Genomic DNA, 21333 nt, shown 5'->3' on the forward strand with positions numbered 1-21333 from the left:
CGACTATTATTCGAGTCGCGTCCTCACCCCCCCCAGCGGCCTACCTACTGGATTGGCGCGGCCTTTCCTGCCTGGACCAACCAGAGCTCCAGCAGCGGCGGGACAGCGCTGATACATCGCGGGGCTGGCGATGCCTTACCGGGGATCGCCGTCTGGAGCCCGCGGCACCGACATCCTGGAGCTGCGGTTCGCGGAGCTCCCAACGCGGGCGGCGCTGACAAACATCGAGGGGTCCTGCGACTCTGCCCCGCTCGGCCTGCGGACTCGGGAGCTGCGGACTCCGGTGGGAGGCGGCTGATTGGGAGGTCCGGGCCACTGAGGAGGATTTTCACCGTCGGGGTTCGGCTTCGGCGTTCCATCAGCCCGGCGAGAGGGCCTGAGCATCGGGCCGCCCGGGGTGGCGACTGCGGGTGCTCGGAAGGCCCAGACCACGGATGAACATCTGGGAAGATCGGATGGGAGGCTGGCTGGACTATGGTGCCTTCCTCACCTTGGTGCCACTGTGTTATGTTGTGTCGTGGACTTTCTGTGTATGTGCTTTTTTTTTTTAATTCTATTTTATTTTTAATTTGTTTTATTATTTATTATTTATTTATTTTTATGATACTGACTGTAAAGGGAAATTCATTTCGTTGTCTCTAATTGAGACAATGACAATAAATTTGAATACAATACAATACAATGATGGCAGAGAAATCAACCTGTAGGCATTGCAAGTATTGTATTGTACCAACTTTATGAATGAAGTTGGAGTGACCTTGGTTCTGAGTGGAGGGACTTGCATTGAACGGTTTGACATTTGCAGGTTAGTTCTACAAGCAGAAAGCCTGGCAGTAAACTGCAGCACCGTGGCACGTTGAGCACAGTGAATGAATGAATGAATGAGTTTATTGGCCATGTGTGTACAGATACAAGGAATTTGCCTTGGTGCTCCGCTCGCCAGTAATAACACGACATACAGTAAACCATTAAGAATAAAACATAACACGTTAAAACATTAAGAATAAAACATTATAGTTTAAACATGTGAACCAACAAAATACCAGATCAAAGGGAGGCTACAGATTTTTGGCTGTTGAGTAGAGCAACTACTCGTGGATAAAAACTGTTTTTATGTCTGGCTGTTGCAGCTTTGACAGTCCGGAGTCGCCTTCCAGAGGGAAGTGATTCAAAGAGTTTGTGGCCAGGGTGAGAGGGGTCAGAGATGATCTTGCCCGCTCGCTTCCTGGCCCTTGCAGTGTACAGTTCATCAATGGAGGGAAGGTTGCAGCCAATAACCTTCTCAGCTGATCAAACGATTCGCTGCAGCCTCCAGATGTCGTGCTTGGTGGCTGAGCCAAACCAGACCATGATGGAGAAGGTGAGAACAGACTCTACGATGGCTGTGTAGAATTGGACCATCATTGCCTGTGGCAGATTGTGCTTCCTCAGCTGCCGCAGGAAGTACATCCTCTGTTGTGCCTTTTTGACTGTGGAGTCGATGGTAGCCCCCCACTTCAGGTCCTTGGAGATGATGGTTCCCAGGAACTTAAAAGACTCCCCAGATGTGACTGTGGTGTTGTTGATGGTGAGTGGGGTGAGGGGAGGGGGAGCTCTCCTAAAGTCTACAATCAATTCCACTGTCTTAAGAGCATTGAGCTCCAGGTTGTTGCGATGGCACCAGGACACCAGCTGCGACACTTCCTGTCTGTAGGCAGATTCCTCCCCATCCTGGATCAGTCCAATCAGGGTTGTGTCGTCCGCAAAGTTGAGAAGCTTGACAGAGGAGTCAGTGGAGGTGCAGTCGTTGGTGTAGACTTGCGGTGCTCCTATGCCGAGGGTCTGCGGGTCCGAGATGTGCTTTCCCAGCCTCACATGCTGCTTCCTGTCTGTCAGGAAGCTGGTGATCCACTGACAGAGGGGTTCAGGCACAGTCAACTTGGAAAGCTTGGAGTGTAGTAGCTCTGTTTTCTTGTTGGCATAATTCATTTTCAACCAATACCGGATGGAGAAACCTTTGTACTCCTGCACATAGACTAGAATTTCCATGTCATTCATTGCCGATCTTTGTTGTGCCAATGAGCGAGTCATCCTGGAATAAATCACATACATTGCACCCCAGTGGTCACCTCTCTCCATTTAGTAGTGCTCTGAGACCCAGCATAGTATTCAGTGCACACATGACTGCATTGAGAAACTGCTGAGGCATTTCCACTAATTGTGACCTGCAGAACAAGTTCAAGAGTCATATCTACAGTGCAGTTAAAATGATGAAAACAAATGTTGCGTTTATTATAGGTACAGCCTTTAAAACTACGTGGTCAAATAAAATTGCACTTGACTAACAAGCTGTTCAGATGTAAAGCGTTTGAGGAAGAGTACCCTCTCCTTGTTGGCTTTGCTGCATGTAGGCACCTAAACAGTAAAGATATGTTAACTGCACTGCAGTCCTGGCACATAACTGGAATTTTCCTTCCTATCTCCTTTCTCAACAGAAAGAGAAGTGGTGAAACAATTAGTCATTGAACTTTTATCATTTGTTTGTTGTTTAAAGATACAGTGCGGAAACAGGCCCTCCGGCCCACGGAGTCCGCACCGACTCTGCACACTAACACTAACCTACACGCACTAGGGACAATTTATTTACATTTATACCAAGCAAATTAATCTACAAACCTGTACATATTTGCAGTGTGGGAGGAATGAAGATCACGGAGAAAACTCACACAGGTCAAGGGGAGAACGTACAAACTCCGTATAGACAGCACCCGTAGTCAGGACTGAAGCCGGGTCTCTGTAGCTATAAGACTGCAACTCTACCACTACGCCACTGTGCCGCACTTATAGACAGTATGTCTAAAAACCCACCAATACTGTCCATAATAGTCAATTGTCTCTTTAATTAGAAAAAGACACAGAGTGCTGGAGTAACTCAGCAGGTCAAGCACCATCTCAAGAACAAGCATAGGTGACGTTTCAGTTTGGGACCCTTCTTCCGCAAGAGCAGCTAACAACCCAACGGTATGAACAATGAATTCACCAATTTTAGGTAACTAACCAACCCTTCTCCATCCTCCCCCCATCTCTTCTCTGTGGCCCACCTGGACTTGCACCCATTTCCCCTTCCCCTCCACTTACATTCCTTCCTCTGCTTCACAATTCAAAACTGTAATCCCAATCTTTTTATCTCTGGCCTTTCAAAAAAAAAACCCTAATCACTATCCACCTCTCACTTACCAGGCTGTGTGCTTTCCCCTCCCCCCCCCTCCAGTGTCAATGAGCAGTGTAAAGACTCATATAACTGTATAACACCAATCCCTCTCTCTGCATGAAAACATTGCAAGTGTATAACTAAAGCATAAACATTACACGTCCATCTGATGAGGCAATCAACCTCATTTATTATGTCTGATGAAAGACTCAAAAATTCACCTCAAAAGTTGCTGTCTTACCCGCTGAGTTATTCCAGTACTTTGTGTCTTTTTACATTTATTATATACCTTCCTGTCCAAAGTATTCACAGGGACATTTCCATATTTCCACTTTCTTTTCACACTGCATGGAATCCGAAGCTAAAGATATAAAGGTGGTCTCCTTGACAGTACATAGGGAAGGTTAGGCTTGTCCATACTGCCTAAAGCTAGGTAACATTGACTGTAGAGTCAATTATACTGCATCTTTCACAGCCACAAAATCAAAGGCACAGAGTGATGAGAAATGAAGAAATCCCAGGTGACACCTGCATATTTCAAAAAGGCACTTGACATAACCAAGCAGAGCAGCCAATGTTAATATTCAAGGTGCAGCCTGACAGGTCATGGAAAAGGACAGTAGTGTTTTGGGAGATAAGGACACCATCCTCAGCTGGTCTTTAACTAACTGGCATATCTTCTTATAAAGGAAATGCCATGTCTGAATTGGATTGCCTCAGCTTCTTCGGTGTGGACTGCAGATCATTTCGGAAGATCACTGCTTCCAAAATATACGGAGTAAAATCAGCATTTTTCGAAACAGATAATTCCCACAATGGGACATGGGGAAAAAGGAATACTGAATGGTCAGTTTTAGTACCATTTTCATTTTGAACAACAGTGAAACACTCTGCTGAAACTTTATCTTCCTCTCATGATTAGTTAGCTCATGGCTACACACACTGAGTGAACAACCACACGATACTTGCTCCAGTTTGAATTGTTATGGGCCTGTCCCACTTAGGCCATTGTTCAGCAGACTGCCGGTGACTGTCAAGTTGCCGCAGTCGCCTGAAAAACCGGCAACTGGAACGGCGACTGTCAGAGGGAACACACACACACACTCTCAGTCACACAAACGCATCACTTCCTTCACCAGCTCGTGTGAATGTTTTAGACAGCGCTCCCCCCGTTTGCCCTGTCGAAATAATTCACACGGTGCAAAGCCAAGGTGGAACAGGCACACACCGCGATGAACAGGAAGGTTGGCGCTGTAAAATGACGGCTAAAGCACACTGTACGGCAAGTCCTTTAAAAGAGGGGGGGAGAAGGAGTGGAGACAACTTTTAAGAACCCAGAGATACACGGCTGTGAAGCTCGGCGGACATTTAACGTTATCGGTCGGTTATCCTTGGTTCTGAAAACCACTGCTTACCTTTTTTTCCCCAATGAGCCAATGAAATTCACCGGTCAGCACCGGCTCCAACCTACGAGAACCTCCGAGAACCTTTGACGTCCTGGCAACCCACTAGGATCTCCTGCCGACCCATCTACAGTTCGAGAGCTCTCGCTACTCTCCACGGCAGCTTCATTCTAGTCGCCGCTAATTTTTCAACGTATTGAAAAATTCACGGTGACCATAATGAGGCCGCGAATAGTTCCCAGAATACGGGAACTCCTCAGGACCATGAAGGCAACTCCCCGGCAACCACCCGCGAACACAGTCTCCTGCAGTCGCCTAAAAAGTTGCCTAAGTGGGACAGGCCCATTAGGCTGTCATTATTATGCCAAGGGCTACATCCATAGAAACATAGAAACATAGACAATAGGTGTAGGAGGAGGCCATTCGGCCCTTCGAGCCTGCACCGCCATTCAATATGACCATGGCTGATCATCCAACTCAGTATCCCATCCCTGCCTTCTCTCCATACCCCCTGATCCCTTTAGCCACAAGGGCCACATCTAACTCCCTCTTAAATCCAGCCAATGAACTGTGGCCTCAACTACCTTCTGTGGCAGAGCATTCCACAGATTCACCACTCTCTGTGTAAAAAATGATTTTCTCATCTTGGTCCTAAAGGACTTCCCTCTTATCCTTAAACTGTGACCCTTTGTTCTGGACTTCCCCAGCATCGGGAATAATCTTCCTGCATCTAGCCTGTCCAACCCCTTAAGAATTTTGTAAGTTTCTATAAGATCCCCCCTCAATCTTCTAAATTCTAGCGTGTACAAGCCGAGTCTATCCAGTCTTTCTTCATATGAAAGTCCTGCCATCCCAGGAATCAGTCTGGTGAACCATCTCTGTACTCCCTCTATGGCAAGAATATCTTTCCTCAGATTTGGAGACCAAAACTGTATGCAATACTCCAGGTGTGGTCTCACTAAGACCCTGTACAACTGCAGTAGAACCTCCCTGCTCTTATACTCAAATCCTTTTGCTATGAATGCTAACATGCCATTCGCTTTCTTCACTGCCTGCTGCATCCAGAGTTTGGGTTCCACGCCTTGCCCATCGAGCAACACCCCACTCCCACACATCATACTGGGGGATCTAACAAACCTGGGATGTCACATCCACCTACTAACTCCTGCCACTTCACCAAATATGAAGTACCCCATGCACTAGGTAAACCTTGTCCCAGAGTATTCTATCTACCTCCTTCTCTGCCTGCATTCCACCCCTACCATATCAACACAGGGCACTTGTACAACTCCATCCACCCTTGGGCATGTGTATCACACTGGGACATTGATTCCACTTGATGCACCTGGTGTGGCAGCATCAATAGTGGACCAACTGAAGACTGACATTCATGGTTGCAACAGAAGCAGTGTGGGGTGGAAGATTGCAACCTTCACGTGGTCTGCCCTGTTTTGACTAATGCAATCAACTCGACGTGCACAAATGGAAGCTCAAATCGAACAAGTTGTCCAGCAACTTTAGGCTGGGCACGCCACACGAAAAAAGAAGTGAAGCAGTGCTTTGCCTGGACAATTTCCCATCCCTGGTGGGACCTGCAGAAGATTGCTGTCATGGTCAGAGCACTGGGAACGACTGGCCTACTGGTCATTATCCATGATTCTCAAACATCACATCCCTCTTGCACTGGGCGGCTCTGTTGAAAAATCAGTTCCTTGATTGTTCTGAAACCTGATTAATACAAAACTCCCGCTGCACACTATCGCAACTAGGCGAGTTTCAATTGGGGAAAGTATTTCATTAGACATTGTTATCTTCCTCGTGATTTTCTGGTGTCTTTCTGACAGTAGGCAATAAGCAAATGAATTCATTTAGGATTAATAGCAATTATTCAAATAGTTGCACATACCTTAAGATCAGAAGAGGAAAGCTTTTCCATTCTTTTGTTGACATCTGGTGAACTTTGTTTCTTTGTAAACTGGACAAAGCAAAGTTTGCTGGTCTCCAAAAATGTTATGATCATAAATGTGTCTGCAAGTACCGCTGGACAAAGCCAAAAATATATAGAATTAAACCAGCAGAATCACTCTTTTTTTGCTTTTTTGTGCTAGTCTGTTATTTTTTGTTATTTTATCAAATGTGAGAGGATTTAATTATAAAAACAAATACTGGCAACAGTTCCTTGATGGTAATAGTGAATCAGCAATGCATTTCATCCTCCAGCCTTTTGTGGCATTAATACGAAACCCCACCACTCTTTGAGTGAAGAAATTCTCCCTTTATGTCTGCCCTTTATTTAGAGATTGGATGCCTGGTTGTAAATTCCTTACCGAGGGGGAATATCCTGACATCCATTATATTATGCCTCCAAAGACATTTATATGAGGTCACATATTCTAAACTCTAGAGAATGGAAGCCTAACCTGTTGTCCAAATATATGACAGATCCACTCCCATCCTGTCCTGTCTCTGGCTTTACGATTCTATTTCCTACTTTCCCATTTCCACCATTCACCATCCTCTCTACCTTTCACTCTCTTACCGGAGAAGTCTCTCTATGTCTCCCACTTAGAGAAAGCACTTCAACTCTCTATGCAGGCCTTTTGGATCAAATTCCTCAATAGTTCACAAGTTACAGGAGTAGAATTAGGCAATTCGAGTCCACTCCGACATTCAATCATGGCTGATCTCCGCCTCCGAATCCCATTTTCCTGCCTTCTCCCCATATCCCTTGACACCCGTTCTAATCGACAATCTGTCTATCTCTGCCTTAAAAATATCCACTGACTTGGCCTCCACAGGCCTCTGTGGCAATGAGTTCCCCAGATTAACTACCCTCTGACTAAAGAGGTTCCTCCTCACCTCCTTTCTAAAAGAGCGCCCTTTAATTCTGAGGTTGTGACCTCTGGTCCGAGACTCTCCCACCAGTGGAAACATCCTTTCCACATCCACTCTGTCTATGCCTTTCATTATTCTGTAAGTTTCAATGAGGTCCCCCCTCAACCTTCTAAATTCCAGCGAGTACAGGCCCTCATCTTATGTGTCCTACGTAAATATAAGCAATGCCAATTAGACACCCACAACTAAATTTCTATATTTCTGGCAAATTATCTTTTCTTTTCTTGTGGCAATTTAAAAAAAAGATTGGTTTGGATGTAATTATAAAATTAATAATATTGCCTTGATATTTTTGGAAAAAAATTCACAAAAGATATCCTCAAGTCATTTGTTAAATAGTCCTTAACTTTGCGTCTGTGGAATTCTCTACCTCAGAGGGCGGTGGAGGCGGGTTCTCTGGATGCTTTCAAGAGAGAGCTAGATAGGGCTCTTAAAGATAGCGGAGTCAGGGGATATGGGGAGAAGGCAGGAACAGGGTACTGATTGTGGATGATCAGCCATGATCACATTGAATGACGGTGCTGGCTCGAAGGGCTGAATGGCCTACTGCTGCACCTATTGTCTATTGCATATTGCGGTAGGCGGCGCGGCTCTCGCCAGCAGCGGCCTCTGCAGTCCGTCTGCGTTTTTATTATTTTATGTCTATGTTTTAATGTAGTTTTTGTTATTTTTGTTGGGGTATGTGTGTGGGGGGGTGGGGGTGGTGTGGGGGGGAGGGGGAAACTTTTAAATCTCTCCCTGCACGGGAGACCCGACCTTTTCTTTGTCGGGTCTCCGTTGTCGTTGGGGCTGCAACGAGGAGCGGCCTCCAACAGGAAGACCGGGGGCTGTGGTGCCGACTACTCACCTCACCGTCGCGGAGCTGGCCGAGTCCAGAGCGGGTGGAGCTGTGGTGGACGCTGCTGCGGCCCGACCCCCGGAGATTCGGTGGCTGCAACTGCGGGTTTGGCGGACGGCACCGGGAGCCCGCGGGTCCCTGGGGGGAGACCGCTTTTCGGGGCTTCCGCAACGGCGACTTCTCCCGCCCGAGTTGCGGGGTTGAAGAGCTCCTGGAGCGGGGCCTTACATCACCGCCCCGCGCGGCTTGGAATGGCGGCGGGCTGCGAGCGCGCACCGGGGGCTCTAACACCAAGACCCGGTGCGCGAACTTGCATTACCCGGCGTGGTTTAATGGCCACGGGACAATTCGCCATCGCCCGCCGGGGGCTTTGACTTTGACTCTGACATGGGGGGGGAGAGTGCAGTGGAGAGAGAAGTTTTTTTGGCCTTCCATCACAGCAATGTGATGGATGTTTATGTAAAATATGTTGTGTCTTGGGTCTATTTGTTGTAATGTATGGCTGCAGAAACGACATTTCGTTTGGACCTCACGGGGTCCAAATGACAATAAATTGAATTGTATTGTATTGTATGTATTGTATATACTACTTAGAAATCTAATAAGAGAGTATTTCTTTTGCAATTAAGTTTCAGCCTTATAAAAACTATTTTATACGACTATTATGTTCCTGAATTGTTCATTACTGATACCTATATGACCTTTGGTACATTCAAAGAAAGGGGAAGCTTTCATAAACCGATTTAAAGTTAAAAACATGATATTTGCTTTCCATGCTGGTTCTATTTACCGTCATTGATAGTGTCCGACACAAGTTTCCCCACCAAGGTCCTGTCCATCAGAGCTTTCTCGAGATGTGGTCCACAAAGACTTAAAGAAACCAGCACACCTGAAGCAAAGAAAAGCTGCAAGAAAGAAGGCATGATATTACTTGCAGTTTTTCATCGCCTCATTCTCAGCTGTTTATTTCTTATAACCACAAAACATTAAATAACGAACACTGATAAGTTACATTAAAGTTGGATTAACTCCTTGATACATGTTGCTTCAATATTCTGACACAAAGCTAATTAATTTTAAATTTTGATAATAAAATGGTAAATATCCTCAAAATCCATTGGCCTGAGAATCAGAGAATGATACATTATTGAAAAAAAATTTCTGAATTTACCATCTCCTGCCTTCTGCCAGACTTACCAGAGCGTGAGGAATAATTATCATGGGTTCGGGCTCCTGGAAGGCTCCATGTCCAGGTTAGAAATTAAATCCATCCTAAATTCAGTCTTAGAATGGCATAGAAGTCATCGAAACCGCTACAACAAAAGGTGGCACAATGTACTTCTTCAGTCCGAAGAAAAGTCCCGGCCCGAATTGTCACTAGTCTACATTCTCCAGGGATGCTGCCGAGTTGCTCCAACACACTGTGTCTTTTTTTGCAAACCAGCACCTGCAGTTCCTTGTGTCTGCACACACAGTGTTCTCATTATTTCCCACATCCTGCACTCCCGTTCCTCACAGATATTTCCCTCTTGGAGCCGACAAACATGTGAATACGCCCAAAATATCATGACTGCCGGATCACTGGCAAGTTGGCCAGACGCACTGCGGTAGGGTCAGGGAGGAACAAAGGTGCAGCATTACTGCCAGCTCCAACTTGCATGTGTGTTGAGCATGGTGCTCTACCTGAAGCAGAGGGTCACTGACGTTACCCTGACATTTGTAACACCGCTTCCCTATCATTTTGTAAATTTACGTGTAATTTAAGCGTATTTCACCTAAAACCTGCAAAACTTCTTTGACATTCTTTGACTTAGGACGGAATTTCCAGTCATTGTTCAAGAGACAACATCTTATTTGTTCTTTCTTTCTCTCCAAAATTTTCCCTCTCAGTTATCCATTTTCATAAATTAATCTTCATAGATTGATTCCTGGGATGGCAGTTCTGACATATTAAGAGAAATAGGAGACTAATATTAGAAACTAGAAGGCCACTCAGCCCCTCAAGCCTGCCATGCCACAATACAACATTGTTGATCCCCCCCCCCCCCACCCAAGTGTCACCTCTTCTTCCACGTCAGTTCCCATCAATTCCCTGATCGTTCCAAAATGTATTACTTCCTCGTTAATACCTCCATTGATCTCTTATCCATAACCCTACGGGGTAGAGAATTCCAGAAATTCCTGCACATCTCAATGTTAAATGACTGCCCCATAATCTTGTAACCACGTCCCCTCAGATGAGATTCATTCACTGGTGGAAATATCGCAAAATTAATCTTGTCATGCTCTCCCCGCCCCCATACCCCGAGGATCTTCTATGTTTCAATAAGATCACTCTGGATGCTTCTGAACTCCAAAGAATATCAATCTCCTGGAGGGGATCTCAGATTCATAACATTCTAACAGAATTGGACAAACTAGAGGCAAGCAGTATGTTCACAGCGGCAGGGAAGACCTGGACCACAGGTTACAGTCCAAGGATGAAGGCCGGACTTTTAAGATTGAGAGATCTTCTCTCCGAGTGGTGAACTTGTGCTATTCTCTATCACAGAGAATTACCTCAAAATATAAAGCAGCTCACGTTTTTAATGAATTCTCTGTAACTGTTAGCAACGTTTGAATTTCCTTGTGCACATAAACAATCACAATGTCCGAAACCTGCCATTAACAATTCACCGAAGATCGACACAAAAAGCTGGAGTAACTCAATGGGTCCGACAGCATCTCTGGAGAAAAGGAATAAGTGGCGTTTCGGGTCAAGACCCTTCTTCAGACAATTCAGCACTAGATGGAGACTCTGCCTGGACAGTGGGGTCTTGTGGAGATGCGCCAGGTCCCACACTTTCACCAAGAGAAACTGCTCCAGGTGCAAAGAGATCAAGGGAGTGCCTCTACAGTCTTTTTCAATGGGAGGACATGTTTATTTTCTTTTAAAAAAGGTGCTTCAGTGTGTCGTTATTTGTTTTGTGCAATCAAGTGCACGTGTTTGTTTCAAAAGAAAAGTTTTTACTGTTTTTGAATTGCTGAAACCATTCAGCCTTTGACAGTTCTGGCAGAAGTTGAAGGTACCATTGTTACCAATCAATGGGAAGACACTAAAAATGCTTCAGTCCGAGGCCCTGCAACATACGAGACCTCACTCCGCTGGACTGGACTGACATCACCTTACTGCTGAAGGAGGAACTGACACATGCTTCTTTCTTTATCCCTCCCCCACCAACCCAATCCCGCCCCCACCCCCACCCACAAGCTGACTGCAAGCACAGGAGCCACCATAATAATGAAACCTGATAGATAACATGGCAAGTACCTAATCACTTGACTGCAACATACCATATTTATCATTATATATATATATATATATATGCAGCATTATTTATAACTACAAGATTGGCTAATAAATTAAATCTACAACCCAAAACCAATGTTGTATCATGTACCTGGCAAAAGTTCTTGTTCTTCCATTTGCTCAGCACACAGCGACTGCACTGCAGCAGTTCCTGAAGGACAATAAAAGCACAGGCAGCCATGTCAGAAGCACATGTCACCACCGACAGTTCAAATATCAAATTAGAGAAGACAAGCATGTGCCAGGAACAAAAACGCAACTATTTCAGAGCATACCGCTGCAGTAGAGGCCAGTTGTCATGAACTGTTCCCCACCTGATCCTTTATAAAAACTAAAGCTGTTGAAAGATAAATAAAGATGAAGAATTGTTTACTTTGAAAATTTGTAAAGTGAAGGTACCTCGAACTCCTTGAGCGTGTCTCGAAATTTATCTGGCCGCTTGTTCTTGGGTGTCCATAAGTATTCACGAGCTAACAAACAAAATGCAAATTGATAATGCAAATATCTGAGCATTTACCCTAGCAATTCCATAACTCAGCTCCAATAATTAAACTGGCCGTGCCAACCAGATCCAAATTTAGGAACACAATTAAAAAAAAGAGACCAAACAAAAACAATAAATTAATAACATAGTAACCAGAGGATAGATTCAAGGTAAAATGCAAATAGAAAATCAGTCAATGATGGTTTATTTAATATTATAGTTTGCATAATCTGCAACTTGCTGTCTGAAAGGTTGTAGTGTAAAGTGATTCAACAAACCAATACATTTGGATAAGTACTTGAAAATTAAAAAGCTGCAAGCCATCGGGGAACGATCTGGAGAATGGGTTAATCCGAGAGCTTTCTCAAAAAGCCTTCGGTGTCAATAGGCTAAAAGGCTTCCTGTGATGCATGATTCTATGAATCAATCTTAAACCAATTTGGAAGTTTCAGATTTAGCAGAGTGTTATACATATGGAATATTATTATTAGATATACTACAGTGTAAAAAAGCAGGACAGGATTCAGATGCACAGACCTTTTTTTTAATATAGAAGGAGATTAATAAAAATGGGGAAATCCTGGGTCAGAGATCAGCACAGACACATTGCCTGCCCTCAATAGTATCTATTATAAGAAAGTAAAGTGATCTACTGGCCTGACCTGATTATTGCTGCTGTATTCCAGATGGCAGTTAATGTTCCAGAGGCATATATCTACCACTCTCTACGATTCCCCATTACCAATAACATTTGATGAGGATGTCTTAAATTTTGCACGAATAAAAGCATTCAGGCTAGAAAGTGTTACTCCTTTTTATTCTACTTTTTTTTGGTATATCTTTAAAGCAAATTGTATCTTTGAGAAAAGTTCTCTTTTATTATCAAGAATAAAAACAATGTCCAACTGCAGAGCCCCAGGTTTTTTTTTTGAACACTTGAATTTGCGGAATATTCAAACAAGCTCAATAGGCATCTGGCTTATATACTGATTGTGTGACCCAAGGGACACAGCAGTGGGCAATATCCTATTACCATGGAACACAGGACGACTAGGCTGCTAGCGTTTGTCAGCGATTTATTCCAAAAAGCTTGCCTTTCTTCAAGAGAAAACCTGTAATATCCAAATTAAAAAAAGAGAATCCCATTTGCCAAATGGGGGAAGGACGTTTGCTTCAATTACTCAGAGCTTATTACATTGTTATGGTAACACGTGGCGTACCCTCAGTCATACGCTGCTTCTCCTCTAGGTAACAGCAGTCCGTTGTGGAAACTACAAGAATTTAAAATGAAAAAAGAAGCATGCTTAAATATAAAGACTCGTTCCTGGCAAAATACACGACAATTGCTACAAATTTTAAAATGGTGAATCATTAAATGTAGATTAGGAGCAGAGTCCATCTGGCGTCAGCAACACAGCGGCAGTACTTAATCTCCTGAAAATGGGTGAAAACCAGCTTTGGAAAGAACAGCAACATAAAAAGTAATGAATCAATTGTTCATTAAATGTTGCACAATGAATAACTATTCTCACCGCAGATTAATTTCTCCCTGAAGATTTTTGTACAAACTTGCATTTTAATCTGGTCTAAAGGAAACAAATGGTCATCTGAGAAGTCTTTAATGGCAATAAGGCTCTGGACTTTGTATACCATCAGTTGCATTTGGATGCCCTCTGCTGGAAAGTTCAGTGCTTCCATGGGAAACTTCCCTGCCCACAGTTAATGAGAATCTTCTGGCATATCAGAGACATTTCAACTCACCAGATTCTTTTCTATCATAGTATTGAAAGATGCCAATATCCGTATCTGCCGTACAATTAGGAAAAGGAAACAAGCAAATGTTTAAAAAAGTCAAATGATACTTAAATATGACAACATACATATATTAAAAGGTCAAGTGATCAAGGTTTGTACGTGAAAGTAGCACACATCTTTCAAAAATGCATAATTCCATGTCAGTTTATTAGTACTGTCTGTAAACTTTATACTTCACTCAAAATTTAGAACTGATTGCAACAATGTAAATGCAATTACATCACGCAAAAAGGCCATCTTTAAGTATCGAGTTTACACATTGAATTTATGTTGCTGTTGTTCCTATTCCTGATTCCTATGCATGACAACAAGACTGGGTTCAGCTAAGTGTATCGTCAATGAATATCCTGTTAAGACTCAATGTAGATGTTCCGTACGAACCATGTCTGTTTGTATGACAATAAATGGTATTCTATTCTATTCTATACCTGGCTACAACCTCACCTAACTGATCAAATCTTTATTTCAATTACTTAATCTTAATTATAAAATATATTCTGGAATTTACCAGAGTATACTTGGTAAATACAACACTTCTGAATTATAACTTTACTTTGTCTTTTTATTTTTTTCCACGAAGGATGAAATCAGTTATTATTTAGTTCCACTGATTGTTATCTAATGGTTATATGTAATTTTGAGACACAATAATGAAAGAAATAATGTCATACAGTTAAATAGAAGGAAGAGCATAAGAAGCTTGTTGATGAGGCATGGAAATTGATACCTGGTGTGTGTCAGGTTAACTGTTAGCAACCCAAGTAGTAGAAATGCCTTGCTTTTGACATTAGTGTCTTATGTGGAGGATTGAAGTCTACTGTTGTTCCTATTCCTGATTCCTATACATGACAACAAGACTGGGTTCAGCTAAGTGTTATCGCCAATGAATATCCTGTTAAGACTCAATGTAGATGTTTTAAGAAAAGTAGCCATTTGATATGGATAAAACCACAAGGAGGTTAATCGCCCAGCAAGAATTAATGTCTTTCAAGTTGAAAAAACAGAAAGAAATGCTAAATTAATTCACATTACAGCCATGATAAACATTCAAAATGTTCTTCACAAGTATTATGAGATAATTCAAGGTTGTGCAAGGTGCTATTTATACAAAAAGGTTTTATATATAAAGGGTTTTCATACAAAAGAGATTCAGATTCCAGTTGATAGACTGCAATTTAAAATATTCTAATGGTTAAAAAATGCGGCGTCAACATTTATGAAATTAAAACAACAAAAATGCAGCTGTACCTGCATTGAAATATATTTTATATTGGTATTTCATTATTTAGACTTACCATGAATCTTAATTCTTTATCGAAAGATAAATGCACTTTCCACAATAGAGAGCATAAATAGATTAAAAGCTATGAGAAAATGTGTTACAACATAAAATAAATGTATTGGAAATTAGATTAATTTGTAAAACAGTAACACTGACAAATAAAACCAATCAGGATTTGGCAATGGTTCAATTACCCTTGACTTGTAAGGTGTTCTTCATAGACCACAGGTGTAGCTCAGTTAGAAAGAAAGACATCTGATGGCAGATGGAAACACAAATCTGTCAAAGCAAGAAACAACCCAATGTGTGAAAATTAATTAGCCTCCATTAAGCAAAAACTGAAAATCTCTGGGAAGGGAATTGCAAAATGGTCCCTCATTAACCATAATTTAAGATGAAAATGTCAATAATCTGGGGACCAGTACACATTAACACATTTGACTTTTTCCCCCCATTAGCTAACAAAAAGCAGGATGAGAACAGCAGTTTCTTTTCTCCCAAAGGATTTGCTTCTTATGTAAGCTGGGTCCATGTTAAGCTCCAGAAGGTAGCATTATTTGGCAATCCATTAACTAATGTCTCAAGTTCCATGTATTTTTTCTGTAGCACTGAGTATTTTGGAGATAATAAAATGTTCTTTAATTTTGATTCCGACATGCTTAGGGCATGGTTGTATTTCACTGGTGCAGAGGTAGAAAATGCTTTGACAAAGTGGCAGATTGTGGGTTGTACGTACAATCCTTTAGCAATGGGCTGTGTTGTTAAGTATAAACACCAGCACGGATCACTAGCAGTGGTTGGCTTGTGTCAGTATTGTACATTCCATGGGATTCTGTGCTTACAAATGTTAACCATAAACAATAAAACACTCTTCCGGTTTTCCACGTATGTTAGCTGACATTATACTTAAAATTTCACTCTAAAATATGGATTGAATTCATATTTAATTAAAATAGAACGACATCTCCTAAACAATTTACTCTCAAAAAATAATTTGTAGATAAAGTTAATTGGTAGAACCAATTCATTGCAAGAATTGAATTTTTATTTACAAGGTGAATTAAAATGTTACAGTCATTACATATATTTCATGTCTTATGCAAACTGATTTGATCTTCAAATGTTCAAAGCTACAAGTTTTGAATTGACACATAATTTGTGAGAATATAATAATAAATGATATGAATTGTTCACAAAAATAAATGAAAAAGACGTTTTGCAACTTGAGAAACCATCACAATAAGCACAAACTCATCTCCTTTCCCTTTTCTGGTCCCCACTTTATTCACAACAATGACTCCATTTGAGCACTAATGGATTTCTATCATTCAAGCAATCATTCCTCAAATGTAAGTCACCATGTGATCTATACCCTGTCAAATATAATTGGGCAGCACGGTGGTGCAGCAGTAGAGTTGCTGCCTTACAGCGCCGGAGATACGGGTTCCTTCCTGACTATAGGTGCTGTCTGTACGGAGTTTGTACATTCTCCCCATGACCTGCGTGGATTTTCTCCGAGATCTTCAGTTTCATTCCACACTAAGACGTACAGGTTTGTTGGTTAATAGGCTTGGTATCATTGTAAATTGTCCCTGGTGTGTGTAGCATAGTGTTAGTGTGCGGGGATTGCTGGTCAGTGCGGACCCGGTGGGCCAAAGTGCCTGTTTCCGCAATGTATCTCTACAATAAACAAAACTAAACAAAAACAATCAAACCCTCGCAAAACTAAAGCAAATACTGAATCAAGAATGGGAGCTATGTCTATTTTCTGTTTCCAAGTCAATGGTCACATATGTCAACTCTATTTCCCCCACTTCTGACTCAAGATGATCTACCAGCAATCTCACAATCAAACAAGAACTGTACAGGTTTTATTTCTGCTCCTATTTCTGTTTAACATAATAATAAGTTTAACAAAAAAAGTATAAATACTTTCTTTTTTTTAATCCTCAAAATGATCCCTGTGCAGGACACCATGTGACAATTTGAGCTGCAGTTTTTACACAGTGGAAAGATATCCATTTGAAAAAAGATGCAGAATAGAAGATGAAGATTCATAAACTGTACTATGTGGATTATCACCTCAATTTGAAATTGTTATTTTAGATGTTTACATTTTCTTTAAAACTCATTAACACAGGAAATCGAAGCAAGAGGCAACTTTCAACAAGATAATTCATTTGATACCGGCCTCAATTCCACTTGACTGCTTGGTTCCATAACCTTTCTTTCCCCCTCTGGTCTTAAAGCCTGTCTAGCACGGTGTCAATCATACTTCAGTATTCTGCCCCCACAGCTCTCTCGATGGAGAACTCTAATGACTCTCAAGCCTTTGAAAGCAGATATATCTCTTTATCTCCGTCTTAAATGGAGGAATCTTTGCACCAAATCAATCAGTGGTCCCTATTTTTGGATTGTCCTATCAAAGGAAAATTCTCTCTGTATCTACCCTGTCATCCTTGTTGTTCTAAATTCCATAGATTAGAGGTCCAAGCTGTCCATTTATTTCTCATCAATTAATGTCTTCGTACCTTTACTCAATCCAGTCAATCTTCTTTGCAGTTGTGTCAATGATATTCTTCCTTAATAAAGAAGTACACGCTAACCCACGGGACACAAGGATCTTCAGCCAAACACAAAGTGCTGGAGTAACTCAGCGGGTCAGGCAGCATCTGTGGAGGGAATGGACAAATAATGTTTCAGGCCGGGACACTTCTTCAGACTGATTGTAGCGGTGGTTGAAAGTTTAGTAAGTGATAGGTGAATAAAGGTGAGGGGGGTTAAGAGTGTTCAGAACTAAATATCCTTAAAATGAAGTGAAATAGGCTTCCGTATCTGTCTGTAATGGTGGGGTTATCTAAATGAAGTATTTAACAAAATAAAATTTGTTTTGAGCAAGATTAACAAATGATGTATAACTTAAGGATGATTTTATTCAGCAATCATACAACTGATTAGATTGTGGAGGAAAGAACACACATAAACACATATATGACTGTATCTGCTCTATGATCTGAGCTATAGTGAGAGTTCGAGCAGGCTTAATAAAATTTTCACTACACAACAGAGTGTATATGGTCTGATTTTGTATTAGATCACAGAGAGGCAGAACGAAAATGCTCTTGAGAAGATTTTTACGAGGATGTTGCCACGAGGACTTGACTGTATCTGAGACAAAGCGGAGCGCTCTGCTCTATGATCTGAGCTCTCGTGCGAGTTCGGGCAGGCTAAATAAAAGTTTCACTACACAACAGGGGCAAGTGATAACAATGATAATGGGCTATTGATAAGATGCATGCAAACTTGACATCACACAATGGACTAGTTTATTTTGAAATATTTAAAGATATCAACATTTACAATCCAGTTTGAACAGTTACACCAGCCTGGTCTAAACGATCTATACACTGGTTGCAAAACTGAAAGTGCTTAACTACCATAAATAATAATGGCATGGGATTTTATGAAATATTCCTTTACCTGCAACGCCAATAGATTTGTATTCACAAATATTTTGGATATGGGCTCCTCTGGGGGCAAGTCGTATCAAGACTTACTGATAAAAATGGGCTATTTGTGAGATGGACACAAACCGGACATCACATGATGGATGAGTTTATTTTCATATATTGAAACATTTTCTGTTAAACCTATTCTCCATTTGCCCAACACAGTGACCAAATAGAAAGTTGTTCTACGGTCCTGCTTTAACATACTCTTCCAGAGAAAGATTCTGATGTAAAGTTACTCTTTTCAATCCAGGATGATACCTCTTTGTAATACTTAAGAATATCAGATTAGTTATCCATACATCCTTTTAAAATTAACTTTTCGGAGCTTTTAATTCAAATTTAGATCCTATTTTTTCCTGATACAATCAATTGGTTTCATGTTTAATAATGAGTGACAAGAGTGATGTTATCAGGTTTGACAGTAACCTTTGGTGTTTTTAATGAAACGGGGAAGTAACTGAGAAGTGGAAACATATTGGATTGCGTTGCAAAAGTCTATTCTTTTGAACACATTTAACTCCATTTTGACCCCCACCCTCCCAACTGTGCTTACTCTAGTCATTGATGCAGCAGGTGACAACACTGCGATCAGCTGTCATGTCTGATGTGTGAACAGTCAGGTTCTACAAGTTGCCTCAGCATCCAGAGACAGAACCCTTTGTCACACCACGGACCGACCGCACAACACTATTAAACCATCCCTGCTACTTAAAGTTTTGCTGAAGGGAAAAGGGACATTGTGTCATTGTTTACATTTATTTTCTCTCAAATCACTATAATTTTTCTATTACAGATGTGCTGCAAATTAATGTTTTGTCTCAGTGTAACACTTTGTGATAATTTGCACATGTGTGACATTCAGCAAGAAGAAAGGTCACAGCACTCATCAGTGTGGGCATCAAAGTCTTGACATGCAAATCAATTTAACCATGTCCATGGTTATCTTATAAGAATTTTGTTTGAAGCTATAGTGTCATTGAGACTTATTGCAATCTTTCTGACAAAGAGCAAGTACATATAAAACAAGCTTCTCTGGCTTATGTCCTACAGTACAGTTGTGTCTATTTCATTATAGTGTAATAATAAATTGTTGCAATATTATTGTTACATTTGTTAGATTTATAGACAATATAATGAGTATATTGTTCCATAATTTCTCATGTGGAAAAGTAGTTGTGATTTATATTGTCATTTAATGTCCATGTGACATATGAATACATAGGAGAATACAGTTTACAGTTTAGTTTATTGTCACATGTACCAAGTGAAAAGCTTTTGTTACGTGCTATCCAGTAAGCAGAAACACAATATATTATTATAATCGAGCCATTTACAGTGTATAGATACATGATAAGAGAATAACGTTTTGTGCAAGGTAAAGCCAGCAAGGATTCACTATCCCAACGTTCAGGAAACAGTTAGACAGGTACATGGATAAGACAGTTTTGGAGGGATATGGACCAAACAGGGACAGGTGAGACTAATGTAGCTAGGACATGTTGGCCGGTGTGGGCAAGTTGGGCCGAAGGGCCTGTTTCAACACTGTATCACTCTATGATTTTATGATAGTCCGAGGGTCACCAAATAGGTAGTTCAGCACTGCTCTCTGGTTGTGGTAGGATGATTCAGTTTCCTGACAACAGCTGGGAAGAAACTGTCCCTGAATCTGGAGGTGTGCGTTTTCATGTATAAAAATCCACCCAGCACAAAATACTCATGTCTTCAGCTACACCAGAGTGAATCACTAACACATAAACTCTCTTTTATCGTGTCGTGACATTCACTGCATTACCCAGCCATCCATCAAAAATGTCTATTTTAGGCAACATTTTATTTACCAACATTTATCAGATATATATATAGTTTGAAATATCACAAACAAATGAGCTATAATTATGAAGTTATGATTAAGACAAAAACAAACAGTGACAAGATTATAAGGGGACCATAAATGTTTTACTTGGTACTGAATAACAATGTTCAAAAGTACAAAAAAGAGAAAGAGGAATGAGAAAGCTACATATAGAAAAAAAAAGAACATCAACTGTTAACAAAAGACATAAAAATGTATATTGCAGAAGAATTTGGCTATGTTACAGAAAGTGGACAAAATCACCTCCAGTCACTTTTATGGAACTATTGTAAAATGTTATCAGACTCCTGAAAAATTGGATAGGAGTCCTGAAGTCTGACAATTATCCATTCAAGGGATATGCAATTAGTTTATTGTACACCTGAAACAAGCTCTGTTCTCCTCAGAGAGAATGAATCCCCATCAAACTTTCTGACAAGCTGTCAACCACATGCAAGACATCCCACACCCAGCTTATTACTACACCGTGCTTATTATCTTTCTTGACATTCCATTTAAAGTCATGTGCAAACTTGTGTACAGTATAAAATAAACCCGACACTAGTGTTCTTCAATGCAGCCAAAAAAAATACTGCCTAGAATCTTTAGTGTACCCCAAAGAGTGGGTTAAGGGTGGCACAGTGGCGCAGCGATAGAGTTGCTGCTTTACAGTGCCACAGACCCAGGCTCGATGCTGACCATGGGTACTGTCT

General features: G+C 41.4%; 1 protein-coding gene across 2 annotated transcripts in view; it reads right to left on the reverse strand.

Moving 5' to 3' along the window:
- Positions 1 to 21333, reverse strand: part of LOC116976427 (WD repeat containing planar cell polarity effector) — a 133329-nt gene that overhangs the window by 67533 nt on the left and 44463 nt on the right. The window contains exons 2-9 of one of the 2 annotated variants that reach the window (XM_033026311.1): positions 17788 to 17928; positions 15451 to 15535; positions 13921 to 13965; positions 13380 to 13430; positions 12075 to 12145; positions 11767 to 11826; positions 9117 to 9231; positions 6500 to 6633 (exon numbers count right to left, since the gene is read on the reverse strand). In XM_033026311.1, coding sequence (XP_032882202.1) covers positions 6500 to 6633; positions 9117 to 9231; positions 11767 to 11826; positions 12075 to 12145; positions 13380 to 13430; positions 13921 to 13965; positions 15451 to 15511 — 537 coding nt within the window. In that variant the 5' untranslated portion in view covers positions 15512 to 15535; positions 17788 to 17928. The remainder of the gene's footprint in view (positions 1 to 6499; positions 6634 to 9116; positions 9232 to 11766; positions 11827 to 12074; positions 12146 to 13379; positions 13431 to 13920; positions 13966 to 15450; positions 15536 to 17787; positions 17929 to 21333) is intronic. The other variant, XM_033026312.1, reaches the window with a different exon arrangement.

This window comes from Amblyraja radiata, chromosome 8 (genome assembly GCF_010909765.2).
Source record: "Amblyraja radiata isolate CabotCenter1 chromosome 8, sAmbRad1.1.pri, whole genome shotgun sequence".
Taxonomy (NCBI): Eukaryota; Metazoa; Chordata; class Chondrichthyes; order Rajiformes; family Rajidae; genus Amblyraja; species Amblyraja radiata.